This window comes from Panthera onca, chromosome D2 (genome assembly GCF_046562875.1).
Source record: "Panthera onca isolate mPanOnc1 chromosome D2, mPanOnc1 haplotype 2, whole genome shotgun sequence".
Taxonomy (NCBI): Eukaryota; Metazoa; Chordata; class Mammalia; order Carnivora; family Felidae; genus Panthera; species Panthera onca.
In genome coordinates, this window is record NC_138349.1 from 34306458 (window position 1) to 34320623 (window position 14166).

At 40.7% G+C, this 14166-nt stretch overlaps 1 protein-coding gene across 3 annotated transcripts in view; it reads left to right on the forward strand.

Annotated features, from left to right (window-relative positions):
* The window catches only part of MYOF (myoferlin), a 154013-nt gene that overhangs the window by 60169 nt on the left and 79678 nt on the right, over window positions 1–14166 (forward strand). For 2 of the 3 annotated variants that reach the window (XM_060642008.3, XM_060642009.3), the window contains exons 8-17: window positions 1341–1403; window positions 1489–1539; window positions 2948–2978; window positions 3451–3566; window positions 4219–4345; window positions 5656–5759; window positions 7602–7670; window positions 7769–7812; window positions 10713–10795; window positions 12909–12947. In XM_060642008.3, the coding sequence (XP_060497991.2) occupies window positions 1341–1403; window positions 1489–1539; window positions 2948–2978; window positions 3451–3566; window positions 4219–4345; window positions 5656–5759; window positions 7602–7670; window positions 7769–7812; window positions 10713–10795; window positions 12909–12947 (727 nt within the window). The remainder of the gene's footprint in view (window positions 1–1340; window positions 1404–1488; window positions 1540–2947; window positions 2979–3450; window positions 3567–4218; window positions 4346–5655; window positions 5760–7601; window positions 7671–7768; window positions 7813–10712; window positions 10796–12908; window positions 12948–14166) is intronic. The other variant, XM_060642010.3, reaches the window with a different exon arrangement.

Below are 14166 nucleotides of genomic sequence, written 5' to 3' on the forward strand. Positions count from 1 at the left end.
TCCCTCCCCACAGCTTCCAGACCTAGCCTCAGTTCCACTTTTGTTCTTTTCCATACCCCTATGTGTAAAAGGAACCAGTTGTTTCTGTCCTGTGTTCTAGTTTCTTCCCCTATGTTCAAGCTGGCCCTACCTTCATTCACAGAAGACCTATGTTCTTGCTTGTCATTCTCTTCCTTGGATGTACTGTAGACACCAGCATGCAGCTAAGTAGTGTCAAAGCAGACATGAGACATGGGTGTGCACTGAGCACTTCAGGAAAGTGGACTTTGGGAAAGAGGTTCACTGTGAAGAAGACCAGACTGCAGGGAGGGCAGGCGACGGGTGACTGGACACCTAAGGTGTAATGCATTCACAGGCAGGATAAATATTTACTCAGCCACATTCTCAGGAGCCTAGCAAGAATCTCCACCTTAGAATTTCCCATTATAATGAATTTTTTTGAGATGAGAACTCTGGGCAAAAGGGAAAAGATCAAATACCTGAGGCTCCAAGCAGACCAATTCAGGAATCAATAAAAGAATTTTACTAAAAAAAATCCCTAGTTTACCTACATCTTCTTAACCAAGTGATTAAACTTGGTATCACTGATAATGGGACGAACTGAAGTGTGTGTCCTGATGTGATATAATGGAAGTATCAACATCACCTGTGTTATTTCTTGTCAAAAGACCAATTTGAATCTAACAGCGAGGAAATATTCATGCAAATCCAGAGTGTGGGATATTTTATAAGACAGTTCTAAGTTGTCAGTTTATAAGACAACTGATCTTGATAGAAAAAATAAACCACAAAAATAGGCAGGAGTACAGTTCTATATAAAAGGAAACTAAAAAGACACAACAACCAAATGTAATGTATAATCCTTGAGTGGATCCTAGTTGTCTTTTAAAAAAGCTAAAAAAGAACTTTTTTCAGGACAATTGTAGACATTGTAGAAATTCACGACAATTGTAGGGAATTCAACTCAACTTTCCAGGTCATGCAAGCCCTAAGCACCCATTTTAGTGGGATTGCAACATGCAATAACCTTAGATCTTTATGTGAGCTAGTATGTTTCTGGCCCCAAAGGAACGATTCTGTTTCATTACATAAACACTACCGTTGTTACTTAACCCTTTTTCCTTTTTCTGACATGCAAAGGTGAGTTTGCCATGAAGCTCAAGAAGCTTAAGCTTATGGGTCTTTCTGAAGGCCCATGCAATGTGTTCTCATGGTCACACCTATTTGGGGTTATGTTTTTATAATTTCTTAGGAGGGCCCTCAAATTATAGCATTAGATCACACTAAACCTGAGTCCACCCCTGTAAACGTTCAAACATTTTTCTCTTTTGTTTTGACAGTTATTTTTCTACAATGTCCACATAACTCCTTCTGAACTGATGGATGAGATCATCAGCATTCGGGTAAGGGGGCTCCGGAGTAGGAAGGTGGTGCTCTCTAACTGCCGGATAAAGCCAATAAGCTTCTCATGGCTCTTCTTTCTTTCAGGTTTATAATTCCCATTCTTTGCGGGCAGACTGTCTGATGGGGGAATTTAAGGTGAGTGCCAACAGTCTGTTTCATTCAACTTAGATGGGCACTCTCGTAATGAGGCATCAGGTTCCTGGCCACATATCCGGCTGTCCACCTGGGTGATCTTAAAAGTTACCTGTGAGGGATTCATGTCACGGTCTTTGCTGAGGGCTGGTATGCCAGCAGGACACAAATGCCCCAGGGGCCAGAAGCCAGCTGAGTGTCCTCTGGCCTGGGTCTAGTCAACTTCCAAGTAAATACTTGCGATACCTTAAAGCAAATACCTGAAAGCTGCCACATGAGGGCCCTTGCCAGCACTCCAGCTGTGGATGGAAGCCAGTGAAGGGCTGCAGAGGGAAAGGGTGCTTGTTGATGGCAAGAAGCCCATCACCCAGCTCCAATTACCGGCAGCCCCAGAGCTCCATCTACAAAGCCAATTATTGTAAATCTTGAATATGAAAGGCAAGCAAACCAGGAAAGAGAATCGGGGTGCTTTTCCAAGTAACCCATCTTGGAATTAAAGAGAAATATTTGGTGGGTGCTTCTCAGTAATTCTGCGTGGAATGGACTACCTCTCAAAGCCTCTCAGGGCTCCCAGTCATTAGAAGTCCTAGAGAATGATTTGTATCAGGCCTGAATGTGTTCATACCTGTCTGCCACCAACTAGCCACATGCCAACTGATCCTTAGTTTTCTCTGTTAAAAGGAGTCAATGTGAAGACTAGTACACTGTTTGGCACATTGAAGTGCCCAACTGATGGTTATATTAATATTAGCATTAGCATTAGCATTAGCATTAGCATTAGCCAGAGGAGAGGAAGAGGAATATTGGATAGGAAATTGGGCCAGGTGACTTCTCATAGGGTAACCAAAGTCCAGGTTTGCCCAGGACTGAGGGATTTCACAGAATGTGAGACTTTCTGTGCTTGGGGAAAAGTCCCAAGCAAACCAGGACATACTGGTTATCCTACTTCCACGGTCCCTTCCGGTTCTAAGACTAGTTAGTTCATTCATTCAAAATGATTGATTGAGGGTCAGGCAAGGCACTGGAGGTATGGAGAGGGTAAGAAGGAAATGTTCTCAAAGAAACCAAAGTCTTGTCAAGAGTCTTATATTTAATATATAATAATGGGGCACCTGGGTGGCTCAGTCGGTTAAGTGTGGGACTTTGGCTCAGGTCATGATCTCATGGTTTGTCGTGAGTTCGAGCCCTGCATTGGGCTCTGTGCTGACAGCTCAGAGCCTGGAGCCTGCTTCAGATCCTGTGTCTCCCTCTTTCTCTGCCCCTCCCCTGCTTACACTCTGTCTCTCTCTCAAAAATAAAAAAAAAAAACAAAACATTAAAAACATTTTTAATATAACAATTATGGTTTCTTTGAAATGACTAAACTGATTTTAAAATCTATTTGAACTATTTTAAATTCTTTTTTTCCCAGATTGATGTTGGATTCATTTATGATGAACCTGGTAAGTAATATTTTTTTTCCCCGTGAACCTGAACATTCTGGGAATCAAGAAAATCTGAGGGATCAAAAAGGGAATAATAAAAATGTTTTCTTGATTGAGGAGGGGGAAGTATACTTAGGAATGAGTAATAGCAGCTTAATATGGACATCTTTTTTAATCTGATAGTAATTATCCTAACATTCACAAGTAGGTAATTTCTCTGTTTTGTGACAGTGTTTTGATCTTATCAAAATCAAATTATAAAAACAGTTAATAGAGCTTAGACAGAGTCTTAAGTCACACCAGGGCAGGATCAGGGTTGGGGGCTAGTCAGTGCAAAGCAGAGGACATCAATCTAGAGACTCATCTGGCAAATTTGGTGTCATTATGATATTTCAGAGAAAATTATTGTTTGTCTTATAGCAGATGAAATCACAGACCTGTCAACTTATCTGTAGTGTGTCCCTGTCCTTTTAATCCTTCTTTATTTTAGGTCATGCTATCATGAGAAAATGGCTTCTTCTCAATGACCCCGAAGATGCCAGCTCAGGAGCTAAAGGTTACATGAAAGTCAGCATGTTCATCCTGGGAACCGGAGATGAGCCTCCTGTGAGCCCTTACATTCTATACCTTTTACATGTTTTCACTAAAAAGGGAGGGCCAAGAGCTAAGCAAGTGGGAGTCAGTAGTTGTGAAATGCAACACAACTTCCAATCAATAACCCCAACCTTCCAGTTCCTCCTATTTTTTGGAAGTTGTTCTTTTCTCCATGGTAGAACTATTATTCCAGCTCACTTGGACTCCTTCCTGGTGCCCAGGAGTGGATTTTTCATTTAGTAAAGATATGTGTGTTTTCAAGAGTCCCTTGCATCATTTGACCTATAAAGTATGGCTCACTTGCAAAACCAGGCATTGCTACCTAAAGGGACAGTTGTCATTCTAGGAAACTAGACAGCAAACTGGGAGACAGGTAGTACCCAAGAGAAATTGACAAAACTTCAGGAACTGTCTCTCTTTTTTTCTCCTATTTAGTGCTCATAAAATTATAAAAGGTCACGTTATTTTCTTGTGGAAGAGACATACGAGCTTTGATTATGCAGACTAATTTTGACATGGAATTGGTGGCTGAACTCTTAAGCCTGAAGCACAGGAAATCCTAATGGAAACAGCTCCAATTGGTTTCATTTTACAAGCATCAGTTTGGCTCTTTCCAAGTGCTGCTTTTCTATGGGTATCATTTATAATCATGTTTCCCCAATAGGCTGAGAAACGAGATCGTGATAATGACAGTGATGACGTGGAGAGTAATTTGCTACTCCCTGCTGGCATCGCCCTCCGGTGGGTGACCTTCTTGCTGAAAATCTACCGAGCAGAGGACATCCCCCAGAGTACGTATGGATTCAGTCCTTCCCCAGGATGACCAGTTTTCTGCACAATCACATGTGCTAACATCATGCTCTGAATAGTGATTGGTTGCTATCTATCCTTGGTTTTTCTTTGTGAAGGCCTTCGTGGACTTCTTTCCATTCATTCTGGCCCCACTGAAAGCTTCCTGAGCAGGCTGATGGGGAAGCCAGTTGGTCATTGGTCCTTGCTCCTAACTGAGCGTTTGGCCCATTCTGTTCCATCTGTGTTCTCCATCTTCTTCTTATTCTAGAGGATACAAAAGAGTGGCCAGCAGTCAGCACTTCCGACTCCTTTCATCACAGGGGAGAATATGACATTTTTGAAACAAGTAATGTGTTTGTTATTGGATTATTAAAAATAGCTGAGCAAAACATGGTTAAGTGCCAATAACTAGAAATCTGGCAATATTGCGTGGCAAGGTACGTGTAACAAGAGATTGGATGCATTTAAGAGAATCACTTGTGGTTATTTTACTCATAGACACTGGCCCAGCCACTCCTTTGTCATTGCCAAGGACCCAGCAACCTTCTGCCTTGTCCAGCCTGTCTGCTTCCCACTGGGCCCTGGGACATGGGAACCCTTCCCAAGTCCCCAGGAGATAGCACTCTGTGTACAAGCCATGGATCTCTTCAGGATTTGCTACTTTCCCTGGGAACCTACCCCGTCTCTTTTTTAACATCCTATAATGCTTAACATCCTATAATGCTCATCTCTGCTCAGAGATATCTTAAATGAAGTAAATAAATTAAACCTCACATTATACTGCCTACACGGACTATTTAATTGATATCCATTCATTTCTTAGTTTGTTAAAACAGAGACATGGTGTTTATAGTTGCTTAAATGTGTTATTTATGATTATGTTATGTGTGATCATGCCAAAGTTCCTTGGATTTCTCAGAAAAAGTCAGACTAGGCTTATACTATTTTGACCTAAAACGTATTCCCAAGTTGAAACCAGGATGAGTTTTTGAACTGCCTCTGACCTTATATGGATGGACTGTCTTTACTTTGTCTTCATGGATGACTGATTTTCAATATAATAATTTATTGGTTTATTTTTCAAGGTGCTCTTTTTTTTTTTTTAACTTTTTGGGGAGAACACATTTTTTTCTCTTAGCTGAGACAAAATTTCTGCAATACAGTGCTACTCCTGCTTGCCACTTTTGAGAACAATTTTTATTGCAACTTGTCTTCATGTTTAGGAGAAAATTTTTAATTTTGCTGAGTGATTTCTGTTCCTTTAAGAAAATCAAATTTAATCTCTGCTATGCGACATGTTGCTTTCTAGTGGATGATGCCTTCTCACAGACGGTAAAGGAAATATTCGGAGGCAATGCAGATAAAAAAAACCTAGTGGATCCTTTTGTAGAAGTTTCCTTTGCTGGGAAAAAGGTTTGTATGTGATCTAAATGCAGACGCCTCTAGGAAAAAATATTTAAACCACTGTGCTTTCCTTGGAGTGAATTTCTGTTTATTCTTTGTGAAAGTAGCTGACTCCTGATGATCTGGGAAGTCTGCAGGAACACAGATTATTTGAGTCGGAACATGCCAGACTTCTCCACAGGTTTATTTTGGAGTGGAAAGTTTGCAGGACTCAAATTAGAAAATTCAGTCTTTTGAAAGAATAGAATGTGAAAACTATCAGTGAATTATTTGGATTACTTCTCAGACCCAAACCTTGTCTTTGTCTAAGGCAAGCTTCCTCTGTGGCAACAACAATCCTCAGTAAATGTTGGGGATAGCCCCCCGACGCCCAGCTGCCCGCTCCCCACATGCTTCTCACTTCCCAGGCCCCAGCCAGCCGCCGGAACTGGAGAGCAGGCAGGAGAGCTCCATCCCAGCCCACTGGGATGAGCCGGGAGACTCTTGGTATAGGCACATCCGAGACCACCATGCCTAGTTATAGGCATGAAGACCTAGCGTCTTCTGTACAGTCGAACCATTTACTTATGAAAGCAAGATTTGGTCAACCACACGCATATGGACCAGGTGTTGCTTTCTAGGAGAGGCAGTGCGTGGTGGGGGGGAGGCGGTGGAAAAGCCCTCTGTTCTGGCGCAAGATTTACGTTTAGACTTGAGCCCACTCCAGAGGCAATTAAGGCAAATTCCTTTAGCTCTCAGTCTCAATTTCCTGAGCTATAAATCAAGATAATAATAATCCCATAGGATTGTTGAAAGTGTTAATTAATTAGGTAAGTAATTATTGTGAGCCTATTAAATATGGAAACTGTCCCGTGTGCTAGGGATAGAGAATTCAGCTCTCATGGAACTTCCCTTGTAGCAGAAGGAACAGCAATAAACAAGCAAATAAGTATCTGAATCATTTCAGATAATACCATGTATGACGCAGAAAAGAGGGCGGAGGACAAGGAGTGATTGGTGCTGGGGGTTGGGGAGAGGAGGTGGGTTTTGCTAGGTTAGCAGGTGGGACACCTTTGAGGAGGTGACATTTGAGCAGAGGCCTGGATGATGTGAGATCTGGAGGGCAGGGGCTTCCAGGAAGAGAGAAGAGAAGGTGTAAAGGCTCCCAAGGAGGAGACACATTTGCAGTGAAAGACACCCCATGTGGCTGGGGTGCAGTGAGCTGGGGGAAGCTAAGAGCTGAAGTCAGATTTGGGGTGGGGAAAGGTAGGCAGGGTTTTATGAGCCAGAGTAGGGTCTGGACTTTAAGCATGCCTGGAGAGCTCACTGAGACTGCTACACAGGGGGTGCCATGAAAGTAAGGAGGCAGGAAAGGGTGTGTGCATCAGACAGGAGCCAACGGCAGGCACCCTGGGGAGACCAGCATCTGGACAAAGCTGTGGTACCAGGAGTGAGGCATGTCCGGGGAAGAGAGATGTGGTGACTGGTTCTAACAGGAGCTGGTTTGGGGAGCAGGGAGAGGGGTTTGTGGGCAGGATCAAAAGATCTGTGTGCATATGTTAATGAAGAGGTGCTCACTAGATAGTATGCAGTAAGTGCTCAATAAACATTAACTCTTGCAACATGACCCTAATCCAATGTTAGAAATCTGACGATTGAAAAGCAACTTTTAGTGCATAGATGAAGCAAAGATTAATATTAAACCCATGTTATATTTTACCTAATAGTTAGAAGAGAAATAAACTTTAACCAGGCTACTAAGTATGTAACTGGCTAAATAGACTGCTAGAGTCAAAATGTAGTATGCATACATGTGAACTTATAGAAATTAGAATCTTGAATATCTACTGTTTTGTTTTGATGATTTTACAGGTTTGCACAAATATAATTGAGAAAAATGCAAACCCTGAGTGGAACCAAGTCATTAATCTTCAGATCAAGGTTTGATGTTTTTTTCTTGCAGAAAAATAAGACTATTTGCTTTAATAGTTACTGAATAAGTTGAGAAACAACTACTTTGTTCTGTTTCTTTTTAACAGTTTCCTTCGATGTGTGAAAAAATAAAGCTAACAATATATGACTGGTGAGTTAAAAAACAAATTTGTGTCTAATTCAGAATTGAAGAATTGAACACTTGGATATTGCAGAACATTACTCCGATGGTCTAACTCTTACTTTTCAGCCTGTTTCTTTTTCTTCTAGAGGGAGGTGATAAACTGCTCCTGGAATTGGGTGTTTTCTTTTTAAAAAAAAATTATTAATGGTATTGCTACAGAAAAGCTTTGTGTATCTTCGTTCCATTGGCTCGTAAACAAAGAAGGGGAAAATAATCTGAAAACGCCCCAAGATAAGAAATCAAGGATTTAAATACTGTTTAGGCTGTCCAAAATAGACTTCAGAAATGGAATGAACCATTGCTTGAGAAGAATCACCAAAACATTTCAACAGCTATTCTCTGTTATTGTTAGAAAGGAAAATGGAGAAAGCTTCTTGTCTGTTTGAATGCAAAGAAAATTCATTGAGAGGTTCTGATGGAATTTTAACTAGATCACCCTCCTAGCAGGGATTGACCATAATAAGGCCATTCTTGTGCATGTTCTAGCTGGATGAGGCATTCAGTTGGCAGTCCTTAACTCCTTGAGATTGAAAATGGCAAATACCATCATCATCCTCATCATCAGCGTTTATACTGGTGTTAGCTACCATTTTTTGAGCACTCTAAGTGCTGTACCATGTGGCTTAACTGTAATATCCCATTTAGTCTTTAATTTTTTTTTTTTAACGTTTATTTATTTTTGAGACAGAGACAGAGCATGAACGGGGGAGGGTCAGAGAGAGAGGGAGACACAGAATGTGAAACAGGCTCCAGGCTCTGAGCAGTCAGCACAGAGCCCGACGCGGGGCTCAAACTCACGGACCGCGAGATCGTGACCTGAGCCGAAGTCGGCCGCTTAACCGACTGAGCCACCCAGGCACCCCCCATTTAGTCTTTAGCGTAACCTTTTCAGTTGGAGACTATTATCAGTTCATTTTACAGATGAAGATACTAAGGCTCAGAGAGGTCAGGTAACTTGCTCACAGTCACTCAGAAAGTTAGAGACTGAGTTGGGCCCCTGCCCAGTCTGCCTGTCCCCATAGTTTTTCCTTTGACAGAATGTATTTGCCTTTTGCATTGGCACCCTCCCAGTGCTATGGCAAAAGGGCACTTTGGGAGGAGGTAATAAATTTCATTTTGTTCAGTGACCACATCACAGTTTATTGAGGGTCATGGAAGGGTCGTGAAGACAAAAAACCCCTTCCAGTGAGTGTAAACTTGATTTTAGCACTTGAGACCCTCAGGCAACATTCTGAATGTGTTCTATGGGCCTCAGGAACTCTCAGGAATGTGAATGTGGACATATAGAGTTCAGGTGACTACTCTGGCTTACTGGCTTTGCAGTGAGTGGTTGTGGATTGAGCCATCCCAGAGTCGTCTGTGGTCACTGCAAATGTGGTTACTTTCTGAACTAATCTGCCCCCTCCAAAGCAATAGTGTAGACTAGGATGCAGAGACAGGCCCTGTTTAACTTAGGAATCCTTGGATCCAAATCTTAGGTTACATATTTTGTAGGGTAGTTGCACAACTGGGGGGAAGCTAAGAGTTCTTTAAATGTAGTCTAGATCCTTTTGGATGAACAGAAAAGATTCAAGAACCATGCTTGTGACTTAATATCCTTAAGTAATACTTCTTCTCAGGAAAACTGTGTTTCGTTAGTCATTCTTTATAGTCTAATACTATTATATTATACAATGTATAAGATTGTATGCAACATAGACCATTACTATAATGCAGTATAATAATATTACATTGTAGTATTGTCTTTCCCCCAAATACTGAACCTTTCCTCTCTCCCATGGGGTCTTAGATTTCAGAGTGGGTATACTATTAGATTGAATAAAGGAGAGCCTGAAATGGGGTACCTGGGTGGCTCAGTTGGTTAAACATTTGACTCTTAGTTTCCACTCAGGTCATGGTCTCATGGTTTGTGAGTTCGAGCCCTGCATCAGGTTCTGTACAGACCCTGCTTGGGATTCTCTTTCTCTCCCTCTCTCTGCCCCTCCCAATCTCTCTCTGTCTCTCTCCCTCCCTCTCTCTCTGTCTAAAAATAAATAAATAAACATTAAAATAAAAAAAAAAGGAAGAATAGGTTGAATTAAGCACAGAGATGTTATTCATAGAAACCTCATTTTTTACACCTACTGTTGGCCCATCCAGAGGCCACTTCATGGGTTAGACGTGCATACTTTCTGTGATATCCATGGAAAGATTAATAATAATGTATTTACTTGTAGTGGGACTATTTGTTCCTACCATACAAATAAGATTTAGGTTCTAGGCAAGCGACTGCCCTCAGCTGCCCTCAGCTGTTACACAGTAGGTGCTCAATAAATATTTGAACTGAATTGGAAGGGAATTGTTCTCCCTGTGAAAGACCCATTCATTGTAGTTGTTAAACCATCAGAGTAATCTGTATGAACATGATAAAATCAGACACACACACTTATCCTATGTAATGTGATTACATTACACCCATTAGATAACGTACCTATAATTGTTTCATTCATTTTATGACAAAGGTATTGAGTGGCCATAGGCAAATCCCTTGACCTGTTTGTAAAAACCTCAGTTTCCATAGCTGAAATGAATTGCCCAGTTAATGTTTCTCAATAGGTAGTTGGAGGACCATCCATATCAGAATCAGTTGAGATATATACTTGTGTAAATGCGGGTACTTGTTCTCCACCCCTGCTTTTATTGAATCAAAAGCTTGGATAAGAGATGAGAGCTGGGGTTTCCAAGTAATTCTTAAAGTACGGTAAAGCTTGAGGCCCGCTGGACAGGATGATTTCTGAGGTCTAGCGTCTTTTCCAACTCAACCTTATTATTGTTGAAGTGAAGCTATATCTTCATAGGTAGAAGCCTTAACCTGTTCTTTTACACAGGGACCGTCTTACTAAAAATGATGTCGTTGGAACAACATACCTATACCTCTCCAAAATTGCTGCCTCTGGTGGGGAAGTGGAAGGTAAGTCTGTCAGCAGACCTGGAACTAGACAGGGTGCAGAACTTCTGAAGCAGAAGGAACTGGAATGGCCACCTGGCAATGGAGTTGGTTTCTCAAAAGCCAAAAGTGATGAGCCAAGTGAACTATTTCAGTGATGTTTTGGTGATGACCAGCAGAACAATTAATTAGTAACTAATAATTAAGGCAACTAACAGTTTGAAGAATTTGGTTTTCTTGCACCCATCCAAAAACTCTTCCCAGTAGCTATTTTATAAATTTTTGACTGTCAATACAGAGTGTTGGCAACCTATCTGTTAGAATGGTATTGACTCCAGTCCATCCAAATATAAAATAATACTCCCTTCTCCACTGACTTCCTTAGCAGGAACAAGGATGTCAGGTAGCAATGAGCCATAAAATCTCCACTCCTTAAGATAATGTGTATTTTGTTTTCATGCTAAAAGCATTGATAACAAATACACTTTTCTTTCTGTTGTTCTCCATACTGAGAATTACTTGCCTATACCTGGCATTGGGATTCTGTGCATACACCAGAAATTGTAACAGGAAATGAAGGAGAAAAGCAAAGATGGTAAGAGAGAAAAATTTAATGCTGACATATCAATAATATCAGCAGCTGATTTTTGTTACCAAAGCAAAAATAACAAAAATGCTTGTAATTACTAATGTATTCAACATATTGAGTTGAGTAAATTATGTGAGAGAATTCAAGACAGAATATGGTCTTGAGAAACTCAAGCTTCCTCTCATCCTCACTTTGTTTAAGAGGAAACTTTATAGGTTTTAAAACATATATTAATCCAAGCAATGTATAGCATGGATAAGAACCTGGAAGAAATTAGAGATATCGTGAAGAAAACAGAGATTTCCTTTCTCTAGAAGAAAAAAAAAGGCAATTTGAAATTCCAAGAAAAAAAAATACTGAACAAAGAAGATATAGTTCAGATATAAAGTCATATGTGGCCGTTATTTTAAGCAAATGCTAGAAACTACGAAAGCTCCCGTCTGCGTGCTCTCTGCTGAGTGGCAGAGGGGACCATACAATTGGAACTGTAACAAAGGAAATGTAATCACGACTCTTTCCTCTGCAGAGAACAGTATTTATATGGCTGCTATACTGTTAGCACTAATTGTTTTTGATTTTTTTCTTTGACGCCTATAGCCAAACCTCTGAACAGAATGTAAATGTTATTGCCCATTGCAATGTAGAAGTATGGAAGATAGAGACTGGAAGTAGAAGGAGGAAGGCGAGTGGAGGAAGGGTAGGCATGGCGGTAGCCTTGTCTTATCAAATGAGGAATCCAGAAATAAAGACTAGATTAAATCATAATGGTAACCCACAGAGTAGTTAAAAAATCGTATCAAAACTATGTGGGTGGGGAGGGTCAAAATGAGTTACGCCCATTTATCATTGGCAAGAAGTCATTCAATAATTACCTGGAGGTAATTATTCAAAATTTACTGGCATAAGCATTTTTCTTAGTGATATAGCAGAAACATCCAGAAGAATTAAAACCAGAAATTGTTACATGCAGTTTTCAGCCTTGTGTCTGAGGCCTCCTCTCCTTGAAAACCCCTGCAGACTGTCTGTTATGGGTCTCAAAATAACAAGAGGCAGCAAGCATCCCCCGCCTCCCATCCCCAACACACACACAAAAGAAACAAATAATGTACCATGAACTGCAAGCTCTGACCTGCACAGGCTCAGACTAAATTAACTTGGGTTTTCTGGCCTTGGTCCCAGTTAAGTCAGATATAAGACAAGTACACGTTTTATTAAAAATATGAAATGATGGTAACTTCACCAGGCCCTCCTTTGGTGGTGAGAAGCTGGCTCTTCTCAGATGCTTCGCTGCCTTCGGACCAGAGGGATTTGAGTTATTTAATGTGTGGTGCTTCTGCCAATTATCACAAATGTTTGAGCCATTTTGCATATAACCGGTGAGATTGGTATAAATTACAAAAGGGTCATGTCACTTGGGTCTGAATTTGGTGTTTTTCTGGTGTTGCTAAACCACTTACCTAGCATTGGATTTGATTAACTTTTTCAATGTCTCTTTTATAATGCCCGTGTTTCTCTTGTGGTTTAACCAGTCGTATTTTTACTATATAGATTTATCATCTTCGGGATCTGGGGCTGCATCGTATACAGGTTTATGCTTTGTAATTTTGCTATCTTCTAGATTTTCCTATTTACTATTGTCTTACTAAGAATGTATCAATTGACTATCTTTAGAACCTTTTTTTTTAACATTTTGCTGTCTCCAAAGTAGTTTTGCTATAATTTTAATTTTTGTATTTGTGCTGTATGGTTGTCCTGCATGGCTAAAATTAAAACAGATGTGCTAATCAGGCTTTGCTACCACCTCACGTTTTCACCCAGATGCATACCATCCTATTGGGTGCCATTGTAAATAACTGTGAGAGATGATTTTGTCTGTTATTGTTGTTTTTGTTCAGTAGGTAGAGATATGGGGCATGAGATCAGTTGTTCAAAATGTATGGAGTAAACTGTCCCTCACTTTGAACGTGGATCTCTAGGTTGGAAGACACTGAACAATTGTACATTGAAGGGCTTCATCTTTCAAACGGGGGGATCGTAACATGTTCTTTCGTCTGCACAGCACTGGCCATTCTTTGCAAGTTTGCTCAATGGTCTCACATTTGACCGTCACAACTCCCCTAATGTTATTGTTCCCCAAATAGATGAGGACTTGAGGTTTACAGAAATTTGTCATTTTTCAAGTCAACACGATAATCCCTCCATGCTAATTACCCAGGCTTATGGTGAGAAAGGAAAAGAGATACTGCACTGAGAAACCTTTGCAAACAGAAGTTCTGTGCGAATACAAAGCATTATTATTGTCTGCCTTTGTGTTACTGGCACAATGCCCCATTCATATTTGTTTTTAAGAATCAATCTTAATATCTTATACTCGGACTTAATATGAATATGAAGTAGTCCTTTAAGTTTAATTTTTTTTAATGTTTATTTATTTTTGACAGAGAGAGAGAGAGAGAGAGAGAGAGAGAGAGCATGAGCGGGGGAGGGACAGAGAGAGAGGGAGACACAGAATCCAAAGCAGGCTCCAGGCTCCGAACTGTCAGCACAGAGCCCGACCCGGGCTCAGACTCACAGACCGTGAGATCATGACCTGAGCCGAAGTCAGACGTTCAACCGACTGAGCTACCCAGGCGCCCCTGAAGTATTCCTTTAAGTTTATAACTAACTTGGCAGATTTGGTAACTCTTCATTCCTTCATTCATTTTTCCAATCAATCCAAGAATATTTATGTGGTAGTTCCCCATGGTAGAACCAGTTCTCAGTGTTTAAGGAATCAAAATAAAATATATTTGAATCCTTCCCCACT